Below are 17,117 nucleotides of genomic sequence, written 5' to 3'. Positions count from 1 at the left end.
TAGCGACAACGAATAATCCGGATGATCCTGACTTGACTTGAATGCTGTATTTATTTGGCTAACTACCGATTATAATAGCCTTAACTACTTAGTACGGGTAACAAGCACAGGTTTACTGTGTTTGGCTATGCAGATAAGTATGCAGGTAGTATTGTACAAAAAAATCAGCGCAGTCGCTTGATTCTCGCAATGTTGAACTTCGACATGGAGCCCTGAATCGCACTGCAGGCAGGACGTAAAGAGGCGGTCACGTGATGCGGCCAACACGCGCGTGTCCCTGCACGGGCCTGGGCCTGCTCCCCCGGTGACCACTGGCCTAGTGGTAAGTTAGTAACTATTAAGTTGCTAGCAACCGAGCCACCACCATAGGTTCACCCCCATGCTCACTGTTCTGTCACTTACACTTTTTTTTCTCCGGTTATCAAAGACTCATGTCTCAGCGGCTGGCCAAGTTCCTCTCTCATCAGTAGTTACGTCCTTCTCGTTGACCACGAGTACCGTGATACCCTTTCCTTCCGCTACTCAAAGTGCATCCGATGCATCGTCGTTCATTACATCCCAGTGGTCGTTAAACAAAGGACACATTCAGAATGGCGGTAGCAATGTTGCCTTCGTGGACGATCCCTTCCCGAACTCACCAGCTCCTGGTGCGACCGTGTCAAATACCTCTGGGCCCGTCTTACAAGTGACATATGCTGCTGGTACCTACGGAAGTGTAGATTCTGGTGCTCAATGGTACTCGCTTTGGAATACAACAGATGGATCTCAATTTCAGAGCATGTTGCTCTCCTACGAGCTTGCGTTTGATTCTAATTTTAACTGGGTTCAAGGGGGTAAACTTCCTGGTCTTAGAGGCGGTTCCGATGTCGACGATTGCTCTGGCGGAGTGCAGGCGAATGGCACTAATTGTTTCAGCGCCAGGCTCATGTGGCGAAAAAATGCGCAAGGAGAAGGTTTAAACGCAGTCATGCTCTCGTATCAGCACTGAAGTCTTGCATATAGTCTATGCATACACGTTGACTCCTAACAACATTTGTTCGGATAGCAATATAATTTGTAACTCTGATTACGGAGTAAGCATCGACCGAGGATCATTTGGCTTCGAGACTGGACAGTGTGTATTTTTCAAGGCTATGTATCCTGACATACTCGCTGACGACTGGATGGCAGCTGGAGCCGTATCACAATTCTTGTGCAACTGAACAATGATTCCCTCGTTGCGAATGGCAACATTATTTTATAGTAAGTAGTGTATCATTCAGGCAGCCCTGATGTAAAGTTCGTCGTCGTCGTAGCTTCAATGATGTTCAAGTGCTATCACAACAGAACTTATACTTCAGGACAGTTAACAATGTCACTATTGGGGGATTGTACTTCTCGTGAGTCGTGTTCTTCTGTGAATCGTAATGTACTGCTACTGACTTTATGAATATGTAGGACATTCTTTGGAGGTCGGTTTTCAGTATACTTGTCAGATTCGCATTGAAGGATAACTCTTTTTCACAGGGGGCGACTCCAGCTGGGCAACACCGCAAACTGTTCATACTTATTACCGCAATATACAGATGTGGGGCAGCTCCTCTCCATCTTTACTTGCTGGACAAACGGTCAATGCTGCACTATCCTCATGTTGCAAGCTTGGAAGCATGGGATGGACGTTGTCTGCATCTGTTCTTCTCACTCTTCTCATGTATCTATAGGCTTGGATGACACATGGACACTTGCTGCACGCATTATGCGCACTTGGAGCATTAGATGGCGTATAGGCTGTGCGACATTATACCCCACGGAAAGTACCTTGGACCTTGGTCCCTAGAGTACTAAAGGTCCGAGGTGTCAAAGAAGTCGTCGTGGTCGACGAGGGTAGCCTTGGAATTGATCGAGTGGCGCTTCAGCTTCTCAATCGGCAGTAGTCTGATGGGCAGGGTGGACGGCGAAGTACTGCAGTATTCGCTTGCGATTGAATTCTATAAAGAGAAATCACAGAGAGTTGCTGGTGGGAGGTAGGTTGGGCTCGGCTAAATCATGCCTCGGATTGCATGGCGAGTGGCCGCAAAGCAAGGGGTGTGCACGCGATATCGGCCATGTCAATTTGTCGCCAGCAACATGCATGATGCTTATTTTATGATGACACGGGGCTCTGGCCAGGTGTGCATGCATGTGAAACTTGTAACTGTGACATCTAATATATGAGCAGACGTTACGCGTTATGGCCATCAAATACCATGGCTTTGCAGCGGCAGCCCCTATTTTGTCGTCTCCTTTACGATGGCCACCATAGCCTTCAATGACAGCTCAGACCCACCTCCCTCGTATGATGTGTCCGTGTCAAAATATTCCGTCCGGTCTAAACAATCGGTATTTTCATTCTTACAATCCAAGCAAAAACGCCGCAAAGCTTCTGCTCTATCTCTCATCCATGAAATTATCTCTTCTCCTGGTCTCGCTGTTTCCTCTGTCGCCCCGATTATCAAATCCTGCGCTGCTGCTCTCTCAGCAGCAGAGTTCTCAAAGCTGCTTCAAAAACGCAATATAGAGAACCACACGGCGCTGTATTGGGCGATTGTAAACAACCGGCGAGAAGCCCTTCTGGAGTTTGTTAAATTCATCCCCAAATTCTCACGTGCTTGTTCTGCCGACTTACGTCTTGCATGTATGGCAGTGAACGACCATGGTTCATTTATGCTACTGCATCTGGGAGACAGTGATGTTAATTGTACGTCCAGATACATGATGTCCTAAAAGTAACTCACTGCGTACTATTAGCCAAGGATAGGTCTTTGAGACACATGTTGGGTTGTCCGCAAGATGACATTCAAGTCCATGAAGGGGATTTCCTGAGCGTGGACAGTCACGAAAACAACTTCTTTGTCCATTTTGTCTTTAGGATGTTCCAGAAGCGTCTGCGTATTGCACGGAAATTGGAAGTAGAATTTGTTGCCCAGGGTATGTAGTACATGATTTTGGTTTGTTCCTCGCACTGATACCAACATCTGACTCCCTGAAGGACGTATATGGGTGTTACGCTTTGATATGGATATATTGGGAGGGAATTGGCTTGTCGAGTTTGGTATTTCTCGAGATAGCTCGCCAGTGCGCCCAAATGCTGTACTTGAGATTCAGGCCAACAGACTGTCACCTGGCTCGGATACCATGCAACCTCTACGCCTCGATATGTGTACATCAGACGGCGTTCTTGCACCTGGGGGGTAGGTCTATCATTCCCACTCATTCGAAGGCATACTAAAGTTCACTATTATTCATACGTGGCTACTCTTTACTTGCTCTGGCTAATAAACAGAGTATATCGATATTACATGGATCCGTCCAGCACCAGACGCACAGTTCTCTGGCAATTGAGTGATTGGCCAATGCACGAGTAAGCATTCTTCCTTAGTAATCCAACCTCGGGCTGACTTGGACTATTTTGCTTCAGTAATACTGCTTGTGTGGACTACAATGGCACCCTAACTGCAGAGCTTATGATGACAATAAAGCCACGCTACCCTTACTGAGGCTGATGCTGATAGTAGGAAAGTCAATACACATGGCGCGCGCACATTCATTCCATAACACTAATAAGTACGTCAATATGGACACTAATGAGAATGCTTATGCCGTCCTATATAATTTTGGGGATGTGTTTATCCGCACATCCCCTCCGCCCTCGACTTCACGATGAGTGTTTCACCCACCACTCCTCGATCTTCTTCACAGACTCCGCAGGGACTTCCAGATATGCCGAAGCACTGGAAGGTTCCGGAGGACGACGGCACTTTGCTATCAAGCATCAGAATACTTGCGTTTCGTGTACTCTGCCTCGTCTCGATCGCTCGTCCCTCCCTCGGCGTTCACTGTTGGCTTTCCAAGAATGACGAGAAAGAGTGGGGGAAACATCGAAAAATGGTTTGTGGTGCGTCGAATGTTGCGGTTAGTGTTTGCTTGGGATCTCACTGTTATCGCCGTGTATGAATCTTGTGATAGAGAGTGGACTTTGAAGGTTAGCGATGATTCATGCTGACTCGGCAGGCAATTAACACTTCATTGCGCAGGCCCTCACCTCTGCTCGCGTCGCTTCCGTGTATGTTGCACTCTCGTGATTATAGCGAGTCCCAGCCTTTCCCTCGTCTCCATTTTCTGTCTTATGGCCGGCGAGACCCTCGGTACCTCTGCGTAGCCCACTGACAGATTGCATGTCCCAGCACCCATGATCACTGGCCTGACGTCCGGCGTTTGGTTCATCCGGTTAATCGTCTACCTCGAAGTCGCATGCTGGATATGGATACCGTTTGTTTCCTATGATGTGCTGTTCTAGAGGAGTTTTGGGATCCTCACTTGCAGTTGATCAACTTGAAGGTCGAAGGTGTCACACATTCTCTGATGCAAGTCCCTGGACTCTGGTGTAAACGATGACAAGGATCGGTGTCGTAGCTATGAAGGTGGAGAATCATGAGGATCGTGAGGTAGATTGGATAAGACATTGGACGAGGTAATTTACTATGACACTAGCTTCAGGAACTTCGTAGCACAACCAGGGGCTCACAGCACATACCAGAGTTTAATCAAATTTCTTCACGATTAACTAGAATAGATCTCGCATCATTAGGCGAAAGCAAAACTATCTCGAGTGAAAGTGGAGGCACCTCCAAAGTTCGAAGGAATGAGAATGCAATTTGAGCGAAAAGCCCTACAGCTTGGTAGAAAGGAAGGGTTGGTTTGTGACGGTGATTCATTGCACTGGCGGATACATCGTGACTCATGCTGTGTGATTGATACCTGTTAAATATAAGACGCCACACATACTAGGTCGAAAGAGAAATCGCACATAGGAGACGAGAAGCCTGAAACAGGCAAGAAAGCCCGATTTCTGATTGTACAGCCTCAGTCAGTTGCCATTGTATTTCAGTGATGTTTTGCAGTGCCGACTTGAGCAGGAGCCGGTAAAGGTTGCGAGCTAAAAGCGAGGTCCATCAGATGAGCAAAGAACGCCATTGTCAGACCTCCATCATACTCAGCAATTTCATGGGCAGGCTATGAAAGTCGCATCGTAGTCGGATGCTTGCACATGCATAGCGATCGTACAGATACATCGTTGCTTCAGAATCCTTATTCCACCTTCACGAGGTGACAACAATGCAAATCCGAAGTGGTCACATGTCGCAACATGCAGATAGGATCGCATCTTCACGCGAGGAAGCGCACGGTGACGATTCCATTCTCCATCTTCGTATGGAAAGCCTCAGCCTCGATGCAATTACCATAATCTAGAAGACTTGCCATAAAAATGTTGCTGCACCGTATATCCGGCCTTTTTGTGGTTCTCCGAGCGTTTCAAATGCACAGATATTAATGTTAGGTGGGGTTTGATGTTGATAGTCTGTCGTTCGAGAAGCTTAACTGTTGCAGTCACTGTCCTGGCTCCGGAATTCCGGTGTAGGTCCATGCTGTGTTGGCGCAGATCAGTGACATGGAGTGTTGGATACATGAAGCTATGATATACTTACCTGTGGCAACACCAAAGCATGGCGATGAATCAATTAATCAATATTTGAATGCGTTGTGAAGCGATACAGAGCGATACCCGCGGTCCCGCGCCTCTACAGCTTTTATCAAGACACCCACAATATTAATCCCTCCGCGAATCCACCTCGATGTTCGATACCATCAATATCTCGTTCCTAGTCGAAAGTTTGTAGCGCCATAACCACAGTTGCAAGACAAGCGTTATGTTGAAGAAGATGCAGGGGAATCGGCGAATCGCCAAGTGCGGGCACAGAAACTGGGGAGTATCTCATGATGATCGACTCTCACTGGACTTTTCCCTTGCAAGTGGATCCATGGACGAAGTTTTGGAGCAGCGCAACATGGCAGATGCAAGTAAATCCACCGGCAAATAGCAAACTCAAAATTTACCTTTCGGACACGCGAAGGAATATTTGTCGACATGCCTGCAGATAGCTTCGACTTGAATTTACTTGCACACGCCTTCTATTGATGTGCTATCACCTTAGTCAAGTGGGGTGCATCAACCTGGAAGCAAACTGGACAGGTCATTACCGAAAGTCCAGAAGACAGATATTACAGGTTATGAGTGTTGAAAAGATGACGCCTACCTTATGTGAGTGGGCGCAATAAGCGTAGTAAGCCCTCGTGCTAAAATTAATGCCTGGCAAGCCCTATTTGCAACCTCACTCCCCCACCATGGCCTCCGACAACAGTGCATCCACCGTTTTCGATGCACCTCCCTCATACGATGCGATTTATAGCATCCGTATCAACAGATTCCACTAGGTGTAAACGATCAGCATTTTCATTCCTACAATCCAAGCAAAAACGCCGCCAAGCTTTAGTTCTATCTCGCATCCATGAAATTGTCTCCTCTCCTGATCTCAACGTTTCCTCTGTTTTGTCGATTATCAAATCCTGTGCCGCTGCTCTCCCAACAGCAGAGTTCTCCAACCTGCTTCAAAAACGCAATATCGAGAGCCACACGGCGCTGTATTGGGCGATCGTAAACCACCAGCGAGAAGCCCTTTTGGAGCTGGTTAAATTCATTCCCAAATTCTCACGTGCTTGCTCTGCCGACTTACGTCTTGCGTGCATGACAGCGAGCGACCATGATTCATTTATGCTACTGAATTTAGGGGATAATTTTGATCGTAAGTGCAGGTACATAATGTCCTGAGAGTGTGTTATTCGACTCACTGCGTATCATCAGCCAAGGATAAGTCTTTGAGACGCATACTGGGTTGTCTACGAGATGACATTCAAGTCTATGAATGGGACACTGCGGACCGCAGCAAAAACCATTTCTATGTTCGTTTCGTCTTCAGGATGTTCCAGAAACGTTTGCGTATTGCACGGAAATTTGAAGTCGAATTTGTTGCCCAGGGTATGTGGACTATGACTTTGGCTTGTTGTCCATGCTGATACGAATACCCTATGCCCTGAAGGACGTATTTGGGTGTTGCGCTTTGATATGACGCTGACAGAATACTGGTTTTTCGAGTTTCGTCTTTCCAAAGATAGCTCGTCAGTGTATCCAGATGCCATATCTGAGATTGAGGCCCACAAACCGCTACCTGGCTCGGATACCCTGCAACCTCTATGCTTTTATTCGGGTGAATTGCGCAAGCTTGTACCTGAGTAGGTCTATTGATCCCACTCATCTAATACTGAAGTTTACTATCTTTCTTATATGGCTACTCTTTCCTTCCTTGCTCTGGCTAATATAGATCATCTTACCGTCTCCGGCCTTTGGACGTAAGAGAAAGAGTTATCTGGCGATTGACTGATTGGCTGATGCATGAGTAAGTGTTCTTCCTCAATCTTTCCCTCTTGTAGTGCCATTCGTTTACATTGTCGTGATTTGCGAGTCTCTTCAAACGCATGCTGATTCGGACTGTTTTGCTCTAGCAACACTCCTTATGTGGACCGTCATGGCACCCTAACCCTCGGGCTTACGATAACTGTGAACGGCGGGAAACGACTTTGATCAGCATGGCTCGAGCTTGAACGAGGACTGATACGAAATCGCGAAGTTCGGTGAAGACGTTGTAGGCCGTCCCACTGGATTCTTGTGGCACTGAGAAGTTAAAATATGAACCGGTGGACATATGTCTGCTCGCCGGCTGGGGTGTAACATTCGGGAGTACCAGTTGTAGTAGTATGCTTGCTTGTAGTGTCGGGACTCGTACGATATGATAAAAGAAACAGATGCATCATACGTGTGATCCTGGACAGAATTCCCGGCGATACGGTGCGCGGAGATACGGTTGTGGTTAAGGAAGAATTTGATCGAGTCATATACAACTTTTTGATAAAGTATGTCTGCTCGTATATATAAGCAGTGTGAAAACAATTGATTTTTCAATGAATACTCTTACCGCATCACCGCACTACAACGTGGTAAGCACGTGAAATAGATTCAAATGCGCTGCAGAGACTCGTGGCATCGGGCCGATTCAACTTGTACGTATGTGATGGTCTGTTGCAAATTGCAACAGAGCATTACATACGTACATTGTGGGCTTGCTTGTACACTTGCGCTCGTGAGTTTTTATACTTATATCCCATGTTCCGGCTGACGATTACTAGCATGCGCCCGCACAAAAGTAGCGGCGACTAAGTAGACGTGCATCATAGGAAGTGCGATCCACGAGGAGCAAGGAACCCTGACCCTTAAAAGCAGCCTCTCTCGACTGTGCTGGTGCGTATCCATCTTCTGTGCCACATAATGTCAAAGGTTTCATGCAGCCCACATCCTCCCAGAACCCCGTCACCTCCTCCGCCACCCGATCCCCCGCAAGCCAGTGGATCTTGTGCCACTACACCACATCACTGAAAACCAAGATCTATGATAAACCCTTATATACACATTATAATCCCAACAATGTGTATAATCGTATAAAATATGGCAGTGCAGAAGCCATAGTCTTGTATAGAAATATATTGTTATCCCTTGCGACCAATCTTTATCATGATTACCTGTGCCCGGCATTAGTTGAATGAATTTGGCTGTGTAAAAACTCAAACGGATTGATAAACACGCTAATTGCTGAAAACAAGATATATATGTGTAGAACGCTATCCCCTATGACCAATAATCATCAAGATGGTTTTCATTTAGCATTAGCTGCATGAATCATGTCGTGACAGTACTAAAACTGTACTGAAGTGGTGAAGCATGTTCGAAAAAGTGTCTCTCATTTAGCATTTCTAGCACAGAGGCTCTCCTGTCAAATAAGTAAAAGAGATGGAAATTCTTGCCATCTGTACCATCATATGGACAATTGTTTCATTGGCATCATGGTATTGCGGGTTTTATACTTGATTGGCCAGGAAGTCACATTGGGTTGTATAGGATTATACAGAGACACTCGGTACAATACATGTAGTTTATCAATGCCTCGCCAATTCTCTACCCTAATCTCATCATCAACACCATCTGCAGGAACAATAACATGGGTTGAACCACAACAGATATCGTTAGTGCCTTGAAGTCCAATGAAAGCAAGGTGTCGCGGCAACTTGACACTATTGTTTCCTTATGCAAAATTTGCACTGCTCAAGTGGTTGACTGAGTTTGGCGGTGCCAGTGTACAATCAAGCTCGGCGGTGCCAGTATAGGATCAAGTTTGGCGGTATATAATCGAACTCGTGGTACCATAGGATGTAACAGGATCGAGTTCAGCCATAGGATCGAGTTTTTGGCCATGGAATAGAAGTTGGTCGCAGGGATCAAATCCAAATATGAGATCGAGTTCAGCCATATCATCGAAGACCAGTCATCCTTAGACAGAAACATAGACCACGACATGACATATCCTGTTGCCAGACCATGTAGTACAGTGCGACTTTCTGGATGGCATCCTGTCGAGAAACTTGCAGGAAGTAGCGTTAATGAGTGATTGAAGGCAGAGTAGGTGATAGTGGGGATTGTAAATAAAATCTGAGTCGGATCCTTACTTATCAATGACCGGAAGATATGCTCGGCCGGTGGTGACTGAGGTCTTGACCCTTCCCAAGGGAGTTGTACCTCGTTCGTTTTGAGATCCGGTGGTCAAACTATTTCAGAATAGGAAAAGAGAAGGAGCAGGGTCGGAGCCGGGTAAGGCTGCGAGCTTCGGCGTCAGTTGCAGACAGCTAAAACCAACAGAGATAACGGCAGTTTCGAGCATCGGTCGAGGACACATGGCCAATGTTGACTTTGAAGAAAGGCCAAAATGCAGAATAGGTTTCAAGTGGGATTGAGGGATCATCCAGACCACCATTCACTACTGCCCGATCCCAACAACCGCCAGTGCTTAGCGCACATGCCCAGCACATGTCAGCAAATGCTGACGTGGCTCGAACATATGCGAACCACACCGGAAGGCGCCAGAATGAGAGGAGTGGAGGAGGGCGAGAAGGAGATGAGGGAGAGGTAAGTTTAAGTCTTGAGTACCTATGGAAATGAGGTAGTTAGCAGCATAAAAATGCACAATACATATTACACGCACCTCTGCAGCTTAGAGAAAGGTACCCACAATCCCTCGGCCGCGTTCAACACCATCAATCTCCAGTAAAATGTCACAGCTCATTCCAAGCACCACATCCCTTCGAGCTTTTGACAGACCGGCAGTGCCTGTTCGAAAAGTCGGCTCAATGTCGAGTAAGAGATGTTAGGACCTCAGAAGCGAAGAAGGATGGCACTGACTGCGTCTTGAGATGAATTGTTGAATCAGAAAATATGACAATGACAAGCAAATGTAGCGAAGCCATGGAGGACGAGTGCAACTCACAGTGGTGTGTGTGAGTTTTGTGTCTAGAATTTTTGAATAGATCAGCGCCATATACGTTGAGCGTATGCCTACAGCATCGACGTCTTCCTATCATTCTGCACTGCTATATAGTATTAAGCAATTTTTACGCATGAATGCAAAAACTATACCACCAGCTTAGAATTCGACATACTGTTAAATTAATGTGTCGAAACGACAAACAAGCTCACGGATCAGGAAAATGATGCTTGATAAGTAGGCCAATACATGGGCATATAAGGACAACACAGATTTCGCCAACCTTATAAGGTAAATATTGTCATACCGGGTTATCCGGTTTTCAGTGATGCATTGGGATCTGTGCTCGCGCAAGAGACGTCAATCTCAAAGAGAATGTTTGGCTCAATGCCGTTTTCAGTCTCTCAACCCCTCTCGCAGGATGACATCAAAATTCTGCTTGCCGAAGAAATGAAAGACAGATTCGTAGGGCCAATGCCCGCGCAAAAATTTATGGATGACTATCTGCCGCGACTACCTGGCCAGGAATGTCCTCACGTTGATGAGCAGCATTTCCGCAAAATACCAGAAGGTGCATCCGAAAAGTCATTCTACGTGCTCCTGGTTGGGTTTTTAAATAGTAAAATTATTTGAAAATTGTAATCTGATAGTTTTGGTGTTCGTCAGGTAGATGCTATGAAGCCATTCACACCCGGCTTCGAGGTCATTGACACTAGTCAGCACCCTAGCAGCGGCCTTGAATACGGCGGTTTCAAATTAAGACCTGACGTAGCACTCTATCCTGAAAACTGTGGTCGAACCAAGATCATTTGGCGGTTCAGCCTGGCCAGTTCAGAGAGGATGGGGTTGGACCAGTCAGTAACCGAGGTCGCAGCTGATTTTGATGGCCGAGAGATTTGCACCAAGCTCAAATTGCCACCGTCAACCAAGTTGTTTTATTATGGGGTGCCAGATGATGACATCAGCCGCGCTCAACGAGACGATCCTGATCTGACATCGTTACATTGGGCCGCGTCCTCACGATCCGTCACGATCCCTAATAGGTTGTGCCACGCGTTCTCTCCCTGTATACGATCCAGTAAAGGACCGTGTTGTATACCTGAAAGACACACGGAGGATCGAATCCAATGATATGCAGAAGGAAGGCGATACCTACCGCCAACTGCACAGTTATCAAGTCCCTCACATCGCGCCCTTCGAACGTGGCAACGACTTAGAAGGTTATGGGTCACGTACAGTGACGCATGACTATGTAGAAGAGTCGTGGGTGTGCGGTATGCCTTTTGCCACTGGTCGCATATACTATCCTATGGTGCTCGGTGTGGTTGGACGCGAACTGTCAACATTCCGATCCACACGTGAGCTTGTGAACGCGGTGGCCGACGCCTTGGAAGGTTGGTTTTCCAATCTCACGCCTCCCTCCACGGATATTCATTTCCCCTGCAGCCCACGAGGATGCCTATCATAAGGCTGGTATTTTGCACCGGGACGTGAGCGTTGGAAATCTCATTGTCACTGACGATGGGGAGGGTCTTCTCATCGACTGGGATTTGTGTCGGAAGTGTGGTACAATCCAAAAGAGACGTCATGACCGGACGGTAAGTGGCGTTTGTGCCATCTTTCTTGTCATAAACTTACGATTGCCATAGGGCACTTGGCAGTTCATGTCAGGAGCGCTATTGAGTGATCCAACGAAGCATCAGGACTTCGAAGATGACCTCGAGTCCTTTCTTCACGTGCTGACATGGACATCAATACGCTACTGTCCGAGTAATTTGACTGCTCAGGAGCGGTCTTACCGTCTTTCATTAATCTTCGAAGAAGTACACGAGACGAATGGTGTATATATCGGCGGTGATTGCAAATGTGGTGGTCTAGTAAGAAACAAATATCTCCCGTCCGAGCTGGTTGCATTCTCAGCCGGTTCGCCTCTCCTCGACCTCCTGAGGGAGATCAACCCTCCTTTTGCCGTGCGTTACCAGGTCCCTCCATCCAAAGAAGACTTTCATACCTATGAAACGATAAGGACTTCCGTTGAGGACTCGACCACTCCGTTTTGGGTCAATATCTTTGCCAACTTGACCTACGGACGGTATCAACAGAAGCTTGAGAATCTAAAAAGGCGTTCTTGGTTCCCTTTGATGATTCGTGCTTACCTGCAAAACCCAGACCTTGCATGGCCCACGGATGACAAAGCCGAGCGCTTACCCGTAGGAATCAAGGCGATATTCATGATAGACATTTTCGGGGAGCAGGGCTAAGACTGCGGGAATCCTTCGAGCGTTCGTTGCAAGCTTAGTCTTGTTCCAGGACGCTCATTGCGCATGCTCGTGGATCAGAGTCTCTCCCTTGTTTACTGGGCCCAGTTTTTAAGTTCCCGCTGTCGCTGAATGAGGCCGCTTGACATTTTTATTGCAATCTCTACCTTGTTAATCCAAGCATTTTGGTAATACGCAACGGATGTTTCGGGATCGTTGACAATAAGTTTTGCAATGCCTGTGAATATTCGAGCCCTCAACATTCAACATCAACCTCATGTAGATGTCACCTGCCGCTCCTTCCTGGGTATGGGCCTAACACCAAAGTCCGTTCCTCCGAGTCCGCAACCTCTGTCAAGGAAGCCAAGTCTCTCAGAAACGCCTTGCTAAAGCTGAGGAAAATGGCTATCAGGGTTTATACTTCATCCCTCAGGAAGACGTATCAGGGACTGAATGAGAAACTTGGAATGACGAGCGAACTTGTGGTGTCAAGAAACATGTTATACGAGACTGTCAGCCATTTTGGCTGATACTCACGATACTTGAGTCAAAGATAAGACTACCCTTTTCTTTTTAGCATCGTCTTCATTCATGGAAGAACTAGCACGTGCATTTAGAACGTACCTTCTTCGCCCGTGGTTCAACATTGAAAGCATTAAGAAGGGCATGACCCACATGCAACGGAGCAAAGCAACGCCGAACCCTAGTAAAATATTCATATTCATACATTGTCGCCAGCGAGCTCGAGGTAGTGAGCCGGTGGCAGCTGGCGTATAAATAGCCGCTGAGAAATTCCCGCGCGGTAGCCAAGACAGCAGGATGAACGATAAATGATTTTCATTGGCTGACTACACTCGGGCACCGCCATATAGTAAGTTGTCAAGCTCATTGAGCATGTGGAACATATAAGACTGGATCATTGCAAAAGTGGGAGATCTAACGCAAGCGGCTGTCATAAAAAGTATTCAGCCAAGTCCACGACACACAAAAATTAAAACTTACCGAGCTTCACGCTCACTCTCAAGAAGTGCAAGGATATCCTCCTCCCGCACAGGACCCTTGACGTTACGGATAATTGTTCGCGTAGTGTCATCCATGAATTCGACACGGACTTGCGTGACTCCACCACGGGAGCCGGTGCGTCCAAGAACCTGATACCAGAAGTTGCAATCAGTACAAATTTTTTGCAAGGGGTCAGCATATCTAATAGACCTTGATGACTTTAGCAAGTTTGACGGGAGCTTTTGATGAATCCTGGAGAAAGTGAGTTGTAAGAGTGGCTTGAGAACTTGACGGGGCTTGCTTACCATTTTTATTGGGGTTATCGACAGCGATGGGCGAACTTGCGGCGTATGTAGATGATGAATGTTTAGAGTTCAAGATTTCAATCAAACTCCGACGGCATTCTCCGTCCTTCCCCACCCGCTGCACTGGTAACGGGAGGAATTTAGAGGGATTACGTGATACATTGTCATGAGATCCTTCTCTACTCTCAACTCATCTTGAATGGCATTCTCTGGAGCTCTTGTGCGTGTCCACCAGCATTTGAAACTACAAAACATCTGATTTACGCAGAGCAGACACTGACTGATCTTAATGACTTCCTAACCCCATCTCAAGCATGTATCAAGCCCGTTGAGCAGGTGAACGAGACGCAGGAGATCATTGAGCCTGGTGCCGCTACAGTGCGTTGTGCAGCGAGTTGCATGTCAAGGATTACACTAAGTATTGATTCCAGACCGAAATTGTGATTGACTCCCGTGGATCATACTACGAAGTCTCAGCAAACGGTGTATCCACTAATACATCTTCCAAGGGCACAGAGCGGAAGCTCCAGCAGGCCCAGATCAGCTTGAACGATTGCCTTGCTTGCAGGTCTGTCATCGCATAGTTCCTTCCAGCCCCATCGAATGACTGCTGACCATATTCCCGATACCTAGCGGTTGTATAACATCGGCCGAATCCGTATTGATCACGCTACAATCCCACACGGAGGTCCTTAACTTCTTGGACTCCAATCCTCCAATTTCCACGCCAGGTCACAAGATTCCGGTGCTCTCCATTGCGCCACAGACCCTCGCGTCACTCGCAGCGTCCCTCTCGTCGTCATCCGGTTCCCATGTGAGCCTCCGTCAAATACTAAGGAAAGTGCGAGCATTCTCTACACGAATACTTGGGTTCGAGCATGTTTACGACATCACGTTTGCTCGACATATTGCTTTGCTCGAGCACACGCAAGAATTTTCCGAGCGGAAGAACGGAAACGGGAAACTTCCGATGCTAGCGAGTGCCTGTCCGGGATGGATATGTTATGCTGAGAAAGCACACTCCGAAATGCTACCTTTTATCGCTAGGACGAAGAGCCCCCAACAGGTGATGGGAACTCTGGTCAAGTCATGGTTCGGAAATCGTTGGGGAGTGCAGTAAGTCTCGTTAGTCGCTTCGATTCCATTGTGTTGATTATCTTGGGTGATAGACCAGATCAGATTTACCATGTGTCAGTCATGCCGTGCTATGACAAGAAGCTAGAGGCTTCTCGGCAGGACTTCTACAATGACTAGTATTCGACTCGGGATGTAGACTGCGTAATCACGACTGGAGAGCTCGAACTTATGATGCGCGACAAAGGCTGGGATCTTTCACAGACAGTAGAGAACGAAGGTATCCCTGATGTCGACACTGAAATCCCAGAGCTCCTGTCACACCCTGGGACCAGCTCTGGATCTTACCTACACTCTCTCATCAATTCTATCACCGCAAGCTACACGTCCCCTGTGGACCTTACCATAAAATCCATCCGTACATCTGATTACGAAGAATTCACTCTTCGCGCTCGGGACACCGGCGAGGTGCTTTTTAAAGGCGCAAAATGTTATGGTTTCCGTAACCTACAGAATGTCGTACGTAAGGTAGGTCGTGAGGCTGGTGTGCAAGTTGGGAGGGGTGCTGCTGGAAGGTTGGTTGGGATGCGTGCAAAGAAGCGTGGTGGGGAGGACGAGAAGGGGTATGATTATGTCGAAGTGATGGCGTGTCCGGGCGGGTGCGTCAATGGTGGTGGACAGTTGAAACCCATTGCACAGGTGGCAGGGCAGAAAGAGGATGAAGAAGGGTTTACGAGGACCTGGGAGGAGAGCGGTGTCCAGATGCCAGTACCAGGGGAAGATAGTGCGATGCAAGGGGCCAAATGGGGAAACAGAGAGTGGACGAAGGAAGTTGAAAGGGTGTATTGGCACGACTTGCCTACACCGCCTCCATCACCGGGACGTCATGATCGGGATCTTGAAACCCCATTCGTTTGCGGAGACCGTCTTGCGGCTCAGGTCAAGATGGATCTTTGTCACCCCACAGACGGAAGCCTGGACGGAGGTTGGGGTTCCATCATGGACGAAGAAGCAGAGACACGACGCCGTGAACTGTTTCGGACTCAGTATCGAGCTGTTGAAAGCGAGGTAGTCGGACTTGCTGTGAAATGGTGATACACGTGTGTGTCGTTTCACTTGGGTGGTATTACAAGACAAGACAAGACAGTGACTAGATAAATAATGCGTAAGTAAAATATGCGACAAGTAAGCCTAGAACTACAAAATGACACAGCAAAGTGGTGTGCAAAGCAAGGCGTGACTAGAGTGATAATTAATAGAATAAAACGGCATTATATATGCTTTCTCGATAGATTTAGCGAAGAAGCCACCGGGGCCGTCGAAACCATCAAGGTTAACGACGCTGGGAGGCTCCGTCCTTGAACCAGTACTGACAAGAAACACAGTAATCGGCTGTTCTGTGGGTGATTGTTTCTCTTGCGTCGGGACCGAAGTACTTGGTGTACGATTGAGCACTGGGGTATGAGGTTGAGTGCGGAGTGAGACTTACACGTTCGCAATGGCAATCAGGACAATTCCTGGGATGATAGACGGAGTGGATGCAATACTGGTTGTAGCAATCGATCTTCTTCAGTTTGCGCGTCTGAAAGAACGTCAAAAATAGTTCTAATAGTAAAAAGACATTGATCACGCACCACCTTGTAATGCTAAACGAAGCATGATTTGAGAAATGTAGGTTCTCGATGGCGTGAGACACTTACCCCACATCCAAATTTTGTTCCTTCGCTAAAAAAAGGGTCTGAATCAGCAAAGGTTCTTTCCAAGGCCTAGACTTGACACGTACGTTTCGAGATTGCACATTCTGAATGACGGGATAGTGAAAGGGACACCGGTGAAATGTTTTCCTACGTGTGAGAAAAAGAGAGGTATTATTCTGGGGAATTAAAATGGAGGACGGAACAGCATACCGGTGTGGGGTAGGTAACTACGGGGGACTAAAGACCAGTGGAGTAGAAGAATGGGGGATCAAAGGATATGAATGGGGAACTTTATAAGATTTTGAATATTGGGATCGAGTTGTAACCGATGACAGGGAGGAGCAATCACAAGACCATTTGGGCGATCGGGCACGATGTGGTAACGAGAATAAAGAAGCCGGCCTGCGGGAAGCAAGCGGAGGCGTGATTGATGGTAAATGCAAGTGTAAGAGCTCCACGGAATTATTATTCCGGTTTCCGACCAAAACACCTATTTCGGAC

The 17,117-nt window shown here is 47.2% G+C and overlaps 8 protein-coding genes across 8 annotated transcripts; 6 read left to right on the top strand and 2 right to left on the bottom strand.

Moving 5' to 3' along the window:
• Positions 1-379: 379 nt before the first annotated feature.
• On the top strand, positions 380-1,921 carry F5891DRAFT_1240388 (polysaccharide lyase family 14 protein; the record flags this gene model as incomplete). Its single annotated transcript, XM_041369712.1, has 6 exons — positions 380-953; positions 1,003-1,114; positions 1,171-1,242; positions 1,296-1,379; positions 1,438-1,451; positions 1,507-1,921. 6 exons carry the CDS (start codon positions 380-382, stop codon positions 1,698-1,700), a joined length of 1,050 nt encoding a protein of 349 aa, XP_041223605.1. The 3' UTR covers positions 1,701-1,921.
• Positions 1,922-2,268: 347 nt separating this feature from the next.
• Positions 2,269-3,213, top strand: F5891DRAFT_982211 (uncharacterized protein; the record flags this gene model as incomplete). Its single annotated transcript, XM_041377202.1, has 3 exons — positions 2,269-2,716; positions 2,767-2,946; positions 3,008-3,213. The coding sequence occupies 3 exons, from the start codon at positions 2,269-2,271 to the stop codon at positions 3,211-3,213; spliced, it is 834 nt and encodes a 277-aa protein (XP_041223604.1).
• A 465-nt stretch (positions 3,214-3,678) lies between these two features.
• Positions 3,679-5,268, top strand: F5891DRAFT_982210 (uncharacterized protein; the record flags this gene model as incomplete). The annotated part of the gene is made up of 8 exons (XM_041377201.1): positions 3,679-3,913; positions 3,936-4,000; positions 4,053-4,081; positions 4,189-4,287; positions 4,418-4,463; positions 4,607-4,710; positions 4,807-4,884; positions 5,085-5,268. 8 exons carry the CDS (start codon positions 3,679-3,681, stop codon positions 5,266-5,268), a joined length of 840 nt encoding a protein of 279 aa, XP_041223603.1.
• Positions 5,269-6,063: 795 nt separating this feature from the next.
• F5891DRAFT_500422 (uncharacterized protein) lies at positions 6,064-7,115 on the top strand. The gene is made up of 3 exons (XM_041372044.1): positions 6,064-6,118; positions 6,175-6,659; positions 6,719-7,115. The coding sequence occupies exons 2-3, from the start codon at positions 6,236-6,238 to the stop codon at positions 6,928-6,930; spliced, it is 636 nt and encodes a 211-aa protein (XP_041223602.1). The 5' UTR covers positions 6,064-6,118; positions 6,175-6,235; the 3' UTR covers positions 6,931-7,115.
• Positions 7,116-10,667: 3,552 nt separating this feature from the next.
• F5891DRAFT_1240372 (uncharacterized protein) lies at positions 10,668-12,936 on the top strand (the record flags this gene model as incomplete). The annotated part of the gene is made up of 5 exons (XM_041369711.1): positions 10,668-10,883; positions 10,947-11,306; positions 11,365-11,674; positions 11,727-11,878; positions 11,930-12,936. 5 exons carry the CDS (start codon positions 10,668-10,670, stop codon positions 12,539-12,541), a joined length of 1,650 nt encoding a protein of 549 aa, XP_041223601.1. The 3' UTR covers positions 12,542-12,936.
• Positions 12,937-12,989: 53 nt separating this feature from the next.
• On the bottom strand, positions 12,990-13,932 carry F5891DRAFT_1045601 (40S ribosomal protein S28). The gene is made up of 4 exons (XM_041362255.1): positions 13,846-13,932; positions 13,751-13,792; positions 13,541-13,689; positions 12,990-13,487 (listed from the first exon to the last, which is right to left on the bottom strand). The coding sequence occupies exons 1-4, from the start codon at positions 13,846-13,848 to the stop codon at positions 13,475-13,477; spliced, it is 207 nt and encodes a 68-aa protein (XP_041223600.1). The 5' UTR covers positions 13,849-13,932; the 3' UTR covers positions 12,990-13,474.
• Positions 13,933-14,019: 87 nt separating this feature from the next.
• Positions 14,020-16,014, top strand: F5891DRAFT_1165157 (iron hydrogenase; the record flags this gene model as incomplete). Its single annotated transcript, XM_041365384.1, has 6 exons — positions 14,020-14,065; positions 14,119-14,223; positions 14,277-14,413; positions 14,479-14,961; positions 15,015-15,039; positions 15,100-16,014. Exons 1-6 carry the CDS (start codon positions 14,045-14,047, stop codon positions 16,012-16,014), a joined length of 1,686 nt encoding a protein of 561 aa, XP_041223599.1. The 5' UTR covers positions 14,020-14,044.
• Positions 16,015-16,133: 119 nt separating this feature from the next.
• Positions 16,134-16,871, bottom strand: F5891DRAFT_500321 (uncharacterized protein). Its single transcript, XM_041372043.1, has 6 exons — positions 16,827-16,871; positions 16,703-16,763; positions 16,620-16,644; positions 16,554-16,565; positions 16,409-16,501; positions 16,134-16,354 (listed from the first exon to the last, which is right to left on the bottom strand). The coding sequence occupies exons 2-6, from the start codon at positions 16,717-16,719 to the stop codon at positions 16,253-16,255; spliced, it is 249 nt and encodes an 82-aa protein (XP_041223598.1). The 5' UTR covers positions 16,720-16,763; positions 16,827-16,871; the 3' UTR covers positions 16,134-16,252.
• Between the last annotated feature and the right edge of the window lie 246 nt (positions 16,872-17,117).

Source organism: Suillus fuscotomentosus, assembly GCF_016647785.1.
Source record: "Suillus fuscotomentosus strain FC203 chromosome Unknown F5891scaffold_42, whole genome shotgun sequence".
NCBI lineage: Eukaryota > Fungi > Basidiomycota > Agaricomycetes > Boletales > Suillaceae > Suillus > Suillus fuscotomentosus.
Note: the sequence above shows the minus strand (reverse complement) of the source record. Positions and strands in the feature narration are given on the sequence as shown.

Bases quoted from the DNA above. Each gene is read 5' to 3' on its own strand.
- F5891DRAFT_500422 (XM_041372044.1), top strand. From the start codon at position 6,236: ATGCACCTCCCTCATACGATGCGATTTATAGCATCCGTATCAACAGAT. The intron at 6,660-6,718 runs GTAAGTGCAGGT...GCGTATCATCAG, and splicing joins TTTAGGGGATAATTTTGATC to CCAAGGATAAGTCTTTGAGA.
- F5891DRAFT_1045601 (XM_041362255.1), bottom strand. The intron at 13,690-13,750 runs GTCTATTAGATA...TTCTGGTATCAG, and splicing joins AACTTGCTAAAGTCATCAAG to GTTCTTGGACGCACCGGCTC.
- F5891DRAFT_500321 (XM_041372043.1), bottom strand. The intron at 16,355-16,408 runs GTAAGTCTCACT...TCGTACACCAAG, and splicing joins CTGATTGCCATTGCGAACGT to TACTTCGGTCCCGACGCAAG.